The 16483-nt window shown below is 45.1% G+C and overlaps 1 protein-coding gene across 1 annotated transcript in view; it reads left to right on the forward strand.

The window, feature by feature from the left end:
• The window catches only part of LOC142970987 (copine-8), an 83634-nt gene that overhangs the window by 10109 nt on the left and 57042 nt on the right, over positions 1-16483 (forward strand). Inside the window, exon 2 of the mRNA XM_076111539.1 lies at positions 14918-14958. Within this exon, the coding sequence (XP_075967654.1) occupies positions 14918-14958 (41 nt within the window). The remainder of the gene's footprint in view (positions 1-14917; positions 14959-16483) is intronic.

Genomic DNA, 16483 nt, shown 5'->3' on the forward strand with positions numbered 1-16483 from the left:
AAACGTAGATAATAACTTTGGTGACTCTGATCAGGCACCAGAGTACATGATGGATCAATACCATACAGTACAAAAGAGAGACACTAAATGGAAGGCATTTGGGTTTGATCCTTCGGTGTTACAAATTGCAGACCCGTGGGCAGGTAGGAACTTATGGTTCCAGCAAATAACCCACTCTGTAAGATCGGTTGTGAAAACGGATGGTCCATGTCTGGTGAAAGTCCTATCGCCGAATTCATGGCCTTCAATTTTAGAGACGATACCAGAACCACTTACCACTATGTGTCAAAGTTATGCATTATCATGGCTGTTGTATCACCAGCAGTCAGCAAGAGATACACTGATGTCTTGGTCAGTGCATCTGTTTAGACCTAGATTTACTTGTTCTTGGTTGACGGAATTATCATATGTAAATTTACTTGATCAGCATGAAGATATCAGAACAGCGGTCCCTGATATAATGGAGGTGACATCAGTGGGAGCTAACAGCTGTTTTTGTTCAAATACAACTCATAATGGGCCGGGAACGTTTATGGGGTTATCAGATTGTGATAAATATATGATGGACTTGGGTACAATGGAATATGGGAATAGGAATGATTCGTATGAAGCATCTTTTCAGATACCAAAAAACAAAAAGAAGACAATTTTAAGGGTATATAACCAGATATTGCCGGGAAATGTGACTATAGGGAATTTTAAGGATATTTGGTGGGTCTGTGGTGATAAGGCATACATATTTCTACCATATGGGTGGACAGGATGCTGTTATATGGCACTGTTGAAACTTCCATATGAGGTTCTTACTATCCAGAAGGGAGTAGGGCCAGACGGGGGCCAATCTGATGTCGCTTCACATAGTAGAATGAAACGTACGTTGGCACAGTTTCACAATTTGGAATCTTACCATTGGAGAATAAGTATAGGAGAAAAGTGGGGTATAGGATTATTTCCATGGTATGGGGTGACATTCTTGGCAGATCACATCGACAACATTACATACACCTTGCAGGGCTTTGCGAACGAAACCATAAGAGGTTTCGAATTTTTGTCAAACACTCAGAGAAGCCACAGACTGACGTTGCTAAAGCATGACATGGCTCTTGACTATATTTTGGCCAAACAAGGGGGCCTTTGTATGACTTTGAACTTAACAGGGGAGGCTTGCTATACGTTGATTCCTGATAGTTCTGATAATATGACTAGTGTCATAGAGGCATTAAAGCTCATAAGAGATGCGTTTGGTCCGTCAGAAGACGCAGGATGGTCTGCAAATGCTTGGTTGCAGGATAAATTGGGGCCACTAGGAGCAGTGTTAGTTCAGATTGTGGTAGCGCTAGTTCTGTCGTTGTGTGTGATGTTTTGTTTTTGTACGCTGTTGTTGACCTTTGCAAAGGCAATGATAATTAGATGGGTTGGAGTTGTGCTACCCGGCGATCAAACTCTGATGCCATTATTACACGAAGCTGACACGGACATGGATGAGGATGACGCAATAAAGATCGAAGTGGTGGAGGAATATCCATTTTGAATATCTCATGATTATAATCCTATTATTTACCTATGTTATGGCTTGCGTAGTTTGTAGTGTTGATTTTGTTTTGCTCTTTCGAGACTTTATTTAGTCTCGAAGGGGGGGGTATGGAAACAAATGAACAATATGATTAATGGACATTATGAGTTATAATCTCACATTTTACTTATAGAAGTGTTATTATTCGGTGTTTGATGTTTTAATGTGTATCTGTTCTGTATGCAAAAGATACTGGCCTTCTTTTCTTTCATTCTAGAACATATTGGGGGAAGACCACTGTGAGGGTGGTGGATTGTCAGGGACTCCGATGGGCTGAATGGATTCAGACACTTCAAACATGAAAACATGAAAATCTGAAGGACTCTGAACGTGGACTGGCGATACAACATCCAGATTCAAGACATCTTCGATACTACACCTGAGTCACGGCTGCTGAGAAAACTGCAGCGTTATACAGTCTCATGTCTTCACTGAAATGTTACATTAGTATTATTAAAAATGAATTTTCATCTGTGTATGTTAAATGCTTGGGAAATGATGGTTTCTAAATATAATGGGACCTCGGATGTTTTTCTTTTTCTCGATGTTTAGGGACAGTGGGGTAGGCAGGAAAAGGTCCATAGAAAGGTGCGATGGGTCGACCAGCCTGACTTTGGACATTGTTTTGTTTTGATTTGCTGAGTGTTCCATATGTATTTGCTTAAGTCATTTCCTTACACAAATTGCTAAATTTCTCATTTCAGTGTTTTGGAGTATTACTTATGGTTGCCTTGGCAGAGGGACCGTGAGAGAATTTTCCTGTTTACATTGTTTAATGGATATTTCAAGAAAAATTAGCTGCCTAACAGGTTTTTCACTCTCACTTTTTATATACTCCGTACCGTTGCTTTAATGTTAAAAAGGACGGGTTGTTAATCTTGTCATGATCATACACTTGTATGTCTCTTCTGTTATTTTTTCGAGACTTTGTGTAAGTCTCGAAGGGGGGAATATGTGGTATATTTTCAGGCCTGGCACAATACAGAGAAGACCCCAAATGCAGTTATCTTAGATGAAAACCAGATGTACAGGAAACCGGGGGCAGAAGGGGGGATGTGTAGAATTAGGAGGCCACATACATCCTCTCATTGTTCCACCCTGTATGTTGCATGACATGTGCCCTATATAAAGATGAAGCGAGAGCCCGAAAGGCAGGACTTGCGGATTCGACTTGAGACCTCCGGACGAGCTAGACGTCCGTAATGGCATGTGTTGCTTGTTTGTAATAAACTTTATTATACCAGCAAGAACAGTGTCCACGGAGCATCCTTCATCATCACTTCAACAGACCTGTCGCATGCAAGATACGACACATTCACTCCAAAAAAATGTGTCACCCTGTCGACTTCAAAACACTAGCAGTCCTGCGGCTTCAGGTATTTCCTGTCATGCAAAATACGAGTTAAAATACCGATTACATGAGAGCCGTTTCAGACTAATCTCTTGGGACAACTTCACGTTTTTCCTCATTGATTGAGTCCAATAATTGATGACGGTCACGTCACAAGATGTCTGGTCTACTAATAGACAAAGTCCAGAGCGGTTTTGAATCATTGCCTCGGGGAAGCACAGGTGAGAGTTTACTCAACAGCGGGACTCATCTAAACTCCACACAAAGGCTGGATTACTGGCTTCCCACACAGAGCACAAGGTAATCATATGCTCCTCATGGTGTTCAAGAGGTCCCCATTCTTCCTCCTAGAGGAAAACCTGGCCTTTGTCTAGGTTTGAGCCAGTGGTGCGTGTTGGCACATACTGATGGTTTGAATCGGGAGAAAGACTGTAACACGCGTCGCCTCTCGTTCCTCTTTCATTCTGACTATCAAACTACTAAAAACACTTGAACAAACCTTTTTATGATTGCATTATATGATTCTCCAAAATCCATATTAACGCGCCCGATGAATAATTCCTGTTAATGAGATGAAAATAATCGGGCTTGAAAACCCAGCTGTCTTAATCAGGGGATGTTGAACACCTGTGATGCCAGCCAGGTGAATGCAATTAACTGTGTATTGGGACTAAGCAGCAGCAGCAGTACTCTGGCTCCAGACAACCAATATTAAGGGAACATTGTGACTGTACTGTTGGAAAATATCTGAAGAGAATGAGGTAAGACTAGTAAGGAGGGTGTTCCAGACGCCCCTCTTCCAGCAACACTTTCCATCTCCTCCTAGGGAACCCCGCGGTGTTCCCAGGCCAGACGAGATAATCTCTCTGCCGTGTTCCGGGTCCACCCCGAGGCCTCTTACCGGTCCTCTGAGCTCCTCTCCCTATCTCTAAGGCTGAGCCCGGCCGCCCCACACGGAAGCTCATTTCGGCCGCTTGCATCCGCAATCTCGTTCTTTCGGTCACTACCCCCCGAAGCTCATGACCATCGGTGAGGGTCGGAATGTAGATGGGCTGGTAACACGAGAGTCTCGCCTTACGGCTCGGCTCCCTGTTCACCACAACGCCCGTAGCACTGCTGACGCAAACTGTATAAGTTATATATAGGTTGATGGACAAAATGATCAGCATGCATTGTAATCCATGTATCGTTGTAATGTTGACATTAAAAGTAATATCCCACCACCCTGAGCACTGAGAAGATACTGTAAAAAGATTTACAGTATCTTCCAGTCCCAAAGTCTTTCCGCAAAATAAGAAAAATGTATAGATTTTCCCATTGACTGCCATGCATTTTTAGCCTAAAAGCCTGGACATTTTAGTCTTATCTCATATAAAAGCGTAACTATTTTAGTGGAGTTTCAGTCAATGAAAACGGTCGATACACCCCCACAGCCCCCTGACTGCTCATTGTGTGCTGCTGGTGTCGTCCTGATATGGTGCACACAGCACAGGACACCAAACTGCTGCATTGAAAACAGACTATAATAGTTCGATTTTGGTAAAGTTTATTCTTTTTAAAACTACATTTTAGTCTCATCTCGCTGGTCTCAGTTGGTGTTTAATGACGTTATGGACGATAAGGTGGTTGTTGAACATGTCTGGTCCTAGTTTTCGTTAACGAAATGAAACACTGCGATGTGTAAACAGTGATTTGGTTAAATCTAACGGTGGGAAGCGGATGGGGCGAAGGCTGAAAATGAGGTTGGATGAATGAGGTTGTGTAAGGCTGGATCTCACGAAAACAGATGCAGACTTTGGACAAGTGAGCCAAGATTCAAGGAAAAGCTTGGTGGCATTTCAGAATTTATTTGGACTCCAGGTCATTGCTGTAATTATGAACGCATTCTTAGTCATCTTGAAAAACGATCCCTCAGAAAATGATTATAGACGTTGTGTTCCCCTGCTGTGTGGCAAAGTATTTAGTGTCAAAGTATTTTTTTTGAAGTGAACGCAAAGCTAAGATGTGACTCTTCGTCTGATGCCCGAGGGCCACATGCTCTGAATTATATCCCGTTGGCCCCTGTGGACTTCACACCATTGATTTTATTGATTCCCGTTTTAAAACTCTCCGGTGCCATTCCTCTTGTGAAGCAACTACAGAAAACCTTTATATTTTGCTCCAGGTCGTTAGGAGGTGAACCACTTACCCCGCCCTTGCAACCCTTTAACATCACGAGTCATGTGCGACCGGCTATCTATTTTCAGGTTGCTCACTCCCCCACTCCGTCTATGGGAAGTGATTGCGTTGACCTTTGTGGCCCCATAGAACTGGCATAATGGCTGTCTCATTGAAGACGCCGCTGACAACCATCACTTTGAAGGGAAGACGGGGTCGCCCGCTGTGCGCCGGTTCAATGCCAGCCCCGAAAGCACAAAAGGATGAGTGCGAGTGAGCGGTGACACGACGGCCGCTAACTTTTTTTTTTCCCCCTCGTGTGTTTACATGTGCTTCTGAGCAGCAGGGAGCGCAAATGACTTTTGGATGAGAGCGCAGCGGCGCCGGCAATCAGCGAGACAAAGCTATATCGAAGAAACTCTTTCTGAGCTGCCACAAATTGGCGCCATTGTCTTCCCGACCGCCTTGCTGAATCTCGGCCTCTGGGTGAGGCAGAGCGTGTTTTCGGCTGCTGTCGGACTGTGTTTGCGCGCATCCGTGAGAGTTTTTGTGTGCGTTCTGTAATCAGGTTTTCCTTCTAGTCGGGTCAGTTAAGATTTATGCACTCGGAGGGAATTACTATCGACCTCCTCCCTTGTGTTATTCTCCCACTGCAGGTGCTTTTCTCCATAAGTCAGCAGACCCCATGTGCACTTTGTCACAACGTGTGTGTGTGTGTATTAAATTGCACTGTTAACCGCACGTCTTTGGAGAACGCACACAGTGGCGCACTGCCTCCCCTCCATGCATCAGGCTGTACGGCTGCAGTGAGAAAATGGATTGATAAAGATCTGATGGAGAGGGAGAGCGAGTCACCTGCAAAGGTCAAGGTCCACACACACACACACACACGCATACCAGGTGTGTACCACTCTACTACTACATGCAGAAACAATAAATGGAGGGGTAATAGGTGTGCACGCTGACCTTACTCTCAAGGGGAGACGGCTGTGGTGTTATTTTAAAATGCAGGTGATAAAACATGGATTCAAGGACACACACATAAAAAACTGCTCTCTCAAAGGCAAGCTGACCTCAGTCAAAAATGGATGGTTGCAAATAAGAGACTTTCCAGTCCCTCGCCCTGAAAGTTTTTGGAGTTGATTTCCTATTGAATTCGCAGCACAAGAGATAGTTTTGTGTAGAGCAGACGTTCTGTCTAGGGCGTTTTTCTGGGAATACATTCCTGGGGTATAAGTGAGCACTGTACCTGTGGACCTCTGGGCCCGACAGGCGGTAAAGGTTCTGCTCCACGGGCCGTCAGAGAACGTGCTCGAGTCCTAATCGCAAATTAATTCATCAATAACTCTCACGGTGTCCAGCAGGAAGCCAGAGGGAGCGATTCAGGGACTGCGTACGGGCTGACACATGCATAACACATGCATATAGTGCACGCAGTGTGTGCACACATATGTAATTAAAATAATTTAAACACACACACACACATTTGTGCTGCTGTGCCTCCCGTCAGTCAGCCGGTGACATTTTCAGCACAAGCGGCACGCGCACAGAAAAATCACGTTTGATGCTCGTGACATTTTATTTCCACTCTGATGAAGCCACAATAAAACAAATCAAAACATCTCTGCCAGCCTAATTCGATTTATTATTTTTGACATTTCGGGTGTGATAATTTGGATATAGAATTCATGTGATCAGGGATTCTTCCTCTGCCTGTTTTTTTTTTTAGCGAGCTCTCGTATCGTCGGCGCGACACAGATTGAAACTATTCGACAAGTGAGATTACTTGACGTGCAGTAAATCACCCCCACAGCTCCCGTTCACAGCCAGAGAGAGGCGGGTACAGAGGGGGAGAGGGTGCAACCGGCTGGCCTAATGAAGTCATCTCCATCCCGGTCACATCGCACAGAGGCTGTTCAAATTCCTCCAGGGACGCTGCCTCCCCGTCTGTCTCACCCCCCCCCTCTCTATCATGTAGAAGCCCCCAGCCTCGGCCTGCACATCCAAGCATGTCTGTGTATTTCTCTCACACGCACACACACATGCACTCCAACCTCCTGTTGAAAGCATCGTACCAAGACCCCACAGCGCACGTGCAACAGCGGAGAAGGGAGATGGAGGGAGATGGAGGTTGATACTGTACGAGGGGAGTCAGAGAGAACCCCCCCCCCTTTCCTCGTCGTCGCCTATGGTGACCTCATCAACACAAACACACACACGCGCTTACACGTTCACGCTGTCCGTCATCCTGTAGCACAATTCATACAGACCGACACAATCACAAACCACACATACACTTCACACAGATTGTCACACACATGCACGGCTACTGAACACACAATTTGGGCTGCTTGACAACTACCATCTGAGCGTCTCCCACTTATTGCACTGACATTGTAGTACAAGCATATATACTGTATGACAAGAATTCTAGAAACGTATTAGACAAACCACCTCTTTGGGTGATTATCTCGCCCTCCGTCTGTCTCTTTGTGTCTGTAAAGCAGCTGAGACGGTTGTCGTTTGTCCCCGTTGAGCAGTTGCAAGCATCCGAAAGGCCAGTGACGTGTTGACGGAGGGAACTACAGGCGAGGTGGGCTAAACTGCAGTGAGAGCGCTGACAAAGGCATTTAAGGTAGAAGGCCACTCGCACAGACGTGTGGCTGTGTGTCGTCCATCGCTTATGCGTATTCTGTTGCACATGTCTGTGTGTAAAATAGATAGTAGGGTGGCATATTTCAGCGTGTGTGTGTGTGTGTGTGTGCGTGTGCTGAGATGTTCTCTTGGCTCTCCCAGCCCTTGTCAAAAAGAATTAGGGCAGCGCTTTTAGAGAAGCAGAGAGAGAATACAAGCTGCTGATGCTTCCCTTCAGTGTGTGTGTGTGTGTGTGTGTGTGTGTGTGTGTGAGAGAGAGATTGAGGAGGGGGGGTCGTCAGTAGCAAATTGGATAGATCAGTAAAAATAAAAAAGCGGCGGGAAAGAAGTGATGGAGAAAGAGATGAGAGATGCAGGTACCTGTAGCACTGTGCTCAGCGACCTGTTGAGAACATCTGAGCATGCCCAGTCGTCTCCTCTCGCTCCACATGTTTCTAAGAATATTCCAGGCCTGTTGCTAAGCACGTCGATGCACACGCACACACACACACACACAGACACAGAGTCCTGCGGTGGTGCATGTGATGCAGAGAAGAGCATGAAAGGCCAAGAGAATAGAAGCTTTTGTTTAAACACCAATGTCTTTGATTAAAAAAAACATCCCGACTGGAAAACACTTAAATTTAAGTCAGAATGTTTGAAGTGTGACATTAAAAGGTATCATTAAAAAGATATCATCAGAGGAATAATGTTTTTTTTTTTCTCGTGTATGATTCGTCCGTTATGTTCGTTGCATAATATATGAGGGTGTGTTAGACCGCCGTAACAAGCCCTCAAAGCTCCATTTAACCGTATTGTTGGTATTAACATTTAAGGAGAGGACTCCCAGTGACGTGGAAGGGTTTCTTGTACTGTCGGGGCCCCCTCAGCATCAACACTGAAGCTTTTTGCAGCTTTTAGCTGCTTTCAGCTCGCTGTGGTTTTGCGGATTGGCAGGTCTGCACCTCAGAGGGCAAAAAAAAAACCCGTTTCTCAGAGTCGACTCCTCTTTTGTCTCCTGAGAGATGAGTCATATTCCCTCTTTTGAAATCACACTATTCCTCGTGTTTTTTTCTCTCAAACTTTCAGAGGTCACAAATAAAGATCATTGTCAGCTGAACAGCAAATGGAATCGTCGACAGTTCACAGAGAAAGCTCGGGGAACAGACGTCTCCGGCGTGATGAGCCGGTGTTCGCTCTGTGTTCCACCTGTGCTGCTCATCTGAGACTGGACCTAAATCTACAATGGAATATACATGTTTTATGAATCAGGCTACTTCAAAGGGCCAAGCCAGCATGACCGGGTGCTTCATGGAACAAGACGAAAGTAAATAATAGAGAATTTCTGTATATATATATATATACGTATATTATATATTCCAATTCCCACAGACCTCTGACTGCCATGTCCTGCACGAAAAAAGGGACTTGAGACGATGGTGATCTTTCTTCTGCTGGTGTTTGCCATCTCACATGGACTCTAATTTACAGATCATGTCACCTCAGCAGAAATAGTCTCATTATCTTCCACCCAGCGTTATCTATATAGCCTTTGCTGTCTTTATTTGCTTCACTGAGTAGATGCGCCCAAGGTTTATTAGATCTGGAATACTGGACCTGCCAGGTAGCTCCGTGTGGCTCTCTGCGTGTATCTACATGTGTGTGAATGTATCTAGTTCAGTGAGACGGCGGGTAGTCTCCACAGAGCCTATTCAGGTCACGGTCAGAGTGAGAGAGAGAGAGAGAAAGTCAAACAGAAGACAGGAGTTTAATGCTCCGGGCTCTCACGGGCTCCCCCCCCCCCCCCCCCCCCCCCCCCCCCCCCCCCCCCCCCCGAGAAGAGGACAGAACAGGAGACGAGTAGACTCGTTGGAAATGCAGTAATAAAGAGGAGTAATGATGTAAAAGCAGGGGAGAACATCTCGAGCTCAAGCAGAGACGGAGGATGTCTGAGGGAGCACGAGGTGAAGCGGAACAAACGAGATGAAGAGACAAGCTCCAGGTATCAAACAGCTGGGGCAGAAATACCAGAGCAGAGTAATCAGATTACATCTTTGGATGAAAACCAGCCATTGGAATAAAGGATACCTGGTTCAGTTATGATGCTGGAGCTCCTATACTGCAACATGAATGAAAAATCAGTTTTGATGATATTGGCATGCATTTAAACGTGTACTGATACGAGCTATTGGTCATTTCAAGTAACCCAAGGCAGCTGCTGCCTCTGTCTTCCACAGAACAAGCAATTTGGTGTGCTGTCACATCCCTTTACTCACACAGTTAGCAATGTTTGAAGGCTTATTGTTAACAAAACTGAACTCAAATATGATGAAATGATACGCACTCTAATCTTTTGTTTAAGGAAAAGTGCAGTCGTCACACATCTGAGGGGTCGATGGACAAATTTGTATTCATTATTCGTATACTTTTCTCCAATCTTTGCTTTTTTTAGGGGTAATATTGGATAATTTGACCGCTTTTGGCCTCAATTATTTAAATCAAGCCATTTTCGAGGTTGGGAGGCCACATAGCTCTTTAGTAAATGTGCTAACAACTGATGGACTTGAGGAAGGTGAAAAGAGGCCCAAACCAAAACACTCTCAAGGGGTCACAAACAAAAGAGGCTGGGATCCATCAGCTTAATATTTAATAATAATAACAATCTGAAAGGGCTGTAAAATAAATGTAGTAGAGTACAATTGCAAATGTTCTCTCTGAGATGTAGTGGAGAGTTCCTATAAAGTTGCATTAAATGAAAATACATGAAGTACCTTATTACGAAGTACGACTTAGTTACTTTCCACCAATAACTCTAAACTAACTAACTAATTACAGCTGTCTGAGAATGAGTGAGAAGAACCCATTAAAGGAATAATTCTCGCACTTACCTCTGCTTTTAACCCTAATCCCCTCTTCTCTCCTCTTCCTCCCCTCTCCTCTCTCCTCTCCTCTCTTCTCCTCTCCCCTCTCCTCTCCTCTCCGCACACCTCCAGTTGGCTAAAAACCCAATTTACTTTTGTCGTGCCGGAGAGGGTTGTGAGGGTACCCGGGGGAGTTTTGCTGTTGTGTCGTCAGGTAACACACTGCCAGGGACACGGCATCTGTAGTCCAAAAAGTCACAGATGTATTCATTAATATGAAAATAGGAGGGGGAAATGATAGAGGGGTAGACTGTAGATGAGAGAGAGAGAGAGGGAAGAGGAGAGAGGAGGTGGGGAAGGAGGAACGTGTGTGTGTGGGGGGGAGAGAGAGGAGAGGGAAGGGGGTAAAAAGGTGAGCGCCACAAATGCCACAGCACTGCCCTGCTCCTCGGGTGGAAAAAAACACACACACACACACACACCTGTCAGTCAAGTGGCCCCAATTGGCTGTCAGTAGTTGCCATGGTTACCGTCCCCATTCCGCTGTTATCGCGCGGCTCTCCCCAGTGAGCAAACGCACAAAGGTGTGTCTTCCGTCTCCGAGTCGTCATATAAAGATGCTGCCTCACCGTCTCTCTGTCTTTTAGTCCCTGTTTACTTTTCATCATTTGAAGCTCTCTCAGAGGGAGATTGAGAATGCAAATTAGCGTAACGGAGCGCCTGTGTGTGTGTGTGTTTGTGTGTGTCTTTACCGCCCATCTGGTGTCAGATTACACTTCCTGTCGCTGTGATTGACGGCTGTCGGGGGAACTGCGTACGAGGCATGGCCTGGATGCCAGGGAACTGTACCGGTATAGGCTGCCCACAGGGAGGAGAAAAAAGTCTGGTATGACAGTAGACGCTTTGATCAGATCTGAGATCAGCACCGTCGTATCTACTCGTGACTTAGTGTGTCGGCGATGCCGGCATAGTGCTTTGCTTGTTGTGCTTTAAGATGTAGGAGAAAAGTTGGTTAAAACTGTGGCATGAATAGTGATTCCCTTTGCAGACGGTGGCAAACTTCTCATGAGTTTATTGTTTTCAAAACAACGCCATCATGGCATTTACAGACGATCTATTGGTTTGTTTATGTTAAGAAGTAGGAGAACGTTCTCAACCCATAAAGGAATACCCCAAATTTGGAGATACAGGGCTTTCACATGAACTGTATGTTAGTGATTCAGATCTCATTTTTGATTAAATGTGCGGTATAGGTTCTACAGCGGAACAGGATCTAATCTGCCACAAATGTATTACATGAAGAAAACCCCAAACCCAAACGAACCAACAAGGTAAACCTGCAGTGCAGCGAAATAGATTTAAAGGAAGAAAAGATAATAGCTTAACTGAACTAATCATTTCCCGTCACACACTCATGTGACCACTGCTAACTGCCTCTCAGTATGCAGGTATTTATGGCTCCGACATTGTAATAATCACCAAATGCGTCATCCGTGGTCTGTTCTTTCTCGCTAATGGCCTTAAAAGCTGCACAGGTGAAAGCTTGAAAAGGCGCATATATATATATATATATATATATTTATATATATATATAAAACCAGATTGTCATGGTCTGCATGTCCGCATTTTTTTTCTTTTCTTTTGTCATCACAGCGTCGGCAAACGCGCCTACTGCCCAGCATCTGTAATTGATTTGATTTCTTTAAAAGGATAATGAACCGTGTAGAGGCTGACTCAGTCACTTAAGGAGTTTGATCATGGTATTTGCACTGGGTCTCACTCAGATGTGGTAAGAGATTAGAAAGAGAGATAAAGACAAGAGGGGAAAAAAAAAAAAATGAAGCGATTAATCTCTCGTGCCGTGTGTGCACCACCAATAGTGAGCGAGCCAGCAGAAAGGCCAAAGGTGGTGTTTCTGTGGGGAGGGCTGACGGAGAGAGAAAGTGGCTGCATCTGAACACACCACAGCAGAGCGCCTCTGGGAAATCTATTGAAGAAATCAATATTTCCTGACACGAACGAGTGCTCCGCTTTGACATTCCCATACTGGTCGTCATAGCCGATTGGTTGATTTATATATTCATCTTTTTGTCTTTTATTTGACCAAAAAAAGGCATATAATCAAAATCACACATTACTGGTGTGAGAATATAGAGTTTTTGGGAAACTCTCGGCTAAAAATACTACCGCACTATTTTAGCGTGGTACCTTTTTTTTTTTTTTTTTTTTTTTTTTTCGCAGAACTCTCTGTGACTCGGATGGCAGCTTTTAGCTTTCCGCTGCCTGCCTCTGCATGAAAGGAGGGAGAGAAAAAGAGAGAGAGAGCCATGACTCATTCACATTATCCTCTGAAGTGGAAATCCTGAAAATGTGTCTCACTCACACACACACACACACACACACACACACACACACAGAAACACACAGCTCGTGTGCAGGGGGAGCCCAGGAGCCCATTCGGAGTGCCACCATGTGTGATGTGCTTCGAGCAGCAGCCGGTCAGAGAGCGTGGAGCCTCACATTTCCTCTCGAAGGGAGAAAGTGCATTTTAACTTATTTTACCAAACTGTACCTCCGACTGGGGGGCACATGGTGCCACATGGTGCAGAACAGATGACGGAAGAGAGACTGAAGATCTACGGGACGTATTTAAAAGTAACTTTATCGACAAACGTTCATGCGATCGACTTCACACTCGCCGGGTGAGTCGTATTGGACCCGAAGAAGAAGTTGAAGTTGTTTGGATGAGCCAAACCACTAGAGGTCAGCCGATCGGCAACCTTTTGGAGCAGGCACCTTTTCAGCGGGCTCTGCACTAGTCTTTTAAATTCCACTTGATTCCGCTGTCACTAGGCAACAGCATCCCACACCTGTTGGACCAATTAAGTAATGTCTGACAAAGATAATGCCAAGTCACATGAGTTTACCATGCTGGTTTGCACAGCTTTAGCCATCAGTCAGGCTAAGCTTTAAAGCGCATAAACAGTAGTATTTAGCACAAGGAAAGGTTTTAGCACATCTAAACTGGATTATTGTGTCCATCTGTGGTTTTTGGTTGCTGAGGACTCATTACACAGTAGGCAAACACCTACGGGTGATGTTGAGTCTGCAGTGCACCCGCTGTGCATCTTTGCATTATGGGAGGAAACACTGTAGTGACCTGGAACATGTAACCTGAGCCAAAATGCAACAAACAACGGCTTAAAATGCTTAAAAAGTTTTGTCTTGACGGCAAATCGTTGTGCAAAGTTCCTTGACATACATTTGATATGACGAGCGAGTGAACTGATGAGGGGCCGGGCGGATACCAGAGGTGACAAACACGAGAGAGAGACAGAGAAGGAAATGCCGTACAGCAGGTGGTGTTGATGCGTTCACGTGAGGAAGAGTGAGAGGTATAGAGATAACTGAGAGTGAGCCGAGGAGCAGAAAATGACTGCAGTCAGAGAGGCTGTCACTGAAAACCAGCTCGCTGCCTGGGCTCTCTCCAGGTTTCGGGGGCTTTGTCTGACGGCTTTTCACAATCCCCGGGATTCAAAGGATGACTGGAAGCATTACCCACATTTCCATGTCTCCTCCGCAAACCCGGAAACACCAGTGCACCTTTTAAATCGATGAAAGGCCAGATCGGGTAGAGTAGATCTTAATTGTCGTCGAGGCCCTTAACACGCTCGAGTGATTTAACCTCATTGACGAGTTAGCGATCCCAATCTCTCCTCTCCTCTCTGGACCATTAGGTGCCATCATCATCATCACCACCACCGTCATTCATCTCATTATTCACAAATCTGTATTAATGATAAGGTTTTATGCCACTTTCACATCAGGCCGTTTAGTTTCCTTCCTCTTCTTGGGGAACATGAATTTGTCACGGTTTCCTTGAAGTCCATCTCTGCTGAAAGCGAAGACGCAGTATCCCACTGTAGAGAGCGTGATCTTAGATGTAGTGTTTTTCAAGCATGAAATTAGGAGCCATAAAAATCGGAGGTGCACGTGGAGCCTGGACATGTAGCTCAGTTTGTCTCCTCGTGTCGGGTTTAACCGACAAAACAATTCACTGCGGGAATCGAGATGCTGTGGAGAGAAAGCTCCTTGTGGCTAATGCTGCGGTACATCCAGTATTTCAGATATTTTTTGTGTATTCTCACACCTCGGACAAGAGTTTCACAGAATTACTGTAAACAGAGCGTGATGCTATCGTGCCGACTCGTTGCCAAAAGAGTACATAAATAGTCAGTGTGTTAAAAACGCATTCAGTGCCATGTTTGGACATGTTTTCTTTTCCCCTCTCACACAAGGAATCTGTGTTTGTGACTGCTTTCCCCCTTTGTGTCTCCACAGAAACCTGCTGGACAGGGACACCTTCTCCAAATCAGACCCAAGTAAGACCCACCACCTGTCTTGTTGTGTGTTTCTATCAGTGCATGACTGTTAGATGGGATAGCAGAAGATCGTGGCTCTTTATCGTTGCCCAAAATCACAAAAGGAGAAAGTAAGGATAGACAAGAGGGGCAAGAAGGAAGGTTTGAAAAAGTAAAGAACAAGTGTCAAAGAAGCAACTAAGGGATGGAGCAATGAATAAAGGACCAATAGAAGGTCTTTGGTTTTGCCATATGAAGTTGTGAGTCACTTCGTGTGTGTGTTAGGTGTTGTTTTTTTTCACTAAATGCGTGAGAAGGGCTGGAGGCGAGTCTGACTAATGCATGAGGCCAAATGAAGAAGCTTCTCTCTGTAGATTCACAGAATAGTTGGTAGTTCTCCTCCTCTCCTCTCCCAGCAGCTTAAAATCATTCGAATAATGCCGTTAGTGGAAGGGCAGTGAGCTAAAGTACGACTCTGACCTTTTGGGAAATAAGCTTATTCGCTTGCTGAAGTGAAGAGTCAGAAGAGAAGATCAATAGCACTTTCCTGTACGCCAGAGCTGTTGGCTTTCACATCAGGAACACGGGCCGGATCAGAGTACACTAGACCAGTGATTCTTAACCATGGGGCCGCGGCCCACGATTGGGCCACGAGCGCCTCCTAGAGGGCCGCAAAAAACTTTCAGTTTTGCACCTGTGGGCCGCGGGACCGCATAGGTTATCAATTGAAGACACCAGAGATATTACTGTTATCCATGAGATGCTCAGTTACAATATAGCTTCCCACCACCTGGTGGCGGTAATGCGTCAGTCAGTTGTTTAACAAGCTCCAATAAGCAGAAGAAGACACTCAGCTAGCCGCTAGCCTGTAGCGAAAGTTATGGATAAGTTTTTAAAAAGAAAAAATGAAGACGACAGTGGTGCCATACCCCCCAAAAGTCTAAATGTGTGCGCAAATACAATACTGACTTTCTTAAGTACGGCTTTTTGAACGGAGGCAACGAGGCAGAGCCGAGGGCTCAGTGTGTGGAATGTGGGCTAATGCTATCAAACGAAGCACTGAAGCCTTCAAAAATAAAGCGACACCTGGCGACGAAACATCCAACGCTCGTGGGAAAGCCTGTTGGGCTTCTTGTTGTGTATGCAGGTTTACATACACATGATAAATAAATGTCTTTGTGATCATCACATTGTATCATCTCATTTGTTTGACAAGGGTTTTGCCTGTTCAACTCCGCGAGGGCGCCGGCGTCCTCGATCCCCTCCCCTTCCGTTCCTACGGCTTGCTTGCGCAAAATACATCACAAAACATGGCCGTGTTTGGTATCCCAGCATGCCCAAAACCCTCATCTTTGCAAAGAAATCATCGATTTTCTTTAATTTCTTATGGATTTTTCACAAAAGGAGCCCAAACACACACTGTCCAAAGTCGCCATAACCGCTGCAAGTCGGATCTTGCAGCATTTCGACTGAAAAAGACACATTACAGACCCAACAATGTGCTAGCGTATGTTACCATGGAGCTAGTGGCTTCAGAAAACGCTAG

The sequence above is a fragment of the Anarhichas minor genome, unplaced genomic scaffold (assembly GCF_050575085.1).
Source record: "Anarhichas minor isolate MPS153535 unplaced genomic scaffold, ASM5057508v1 ptg000045l, whole genome shotgun sequence".
NCBI lineage: Eukaryota > Metazoa > Chordata > Actinopteri > Perciformes > Anarhichadidae > Anarhichas > Anarhichas minor.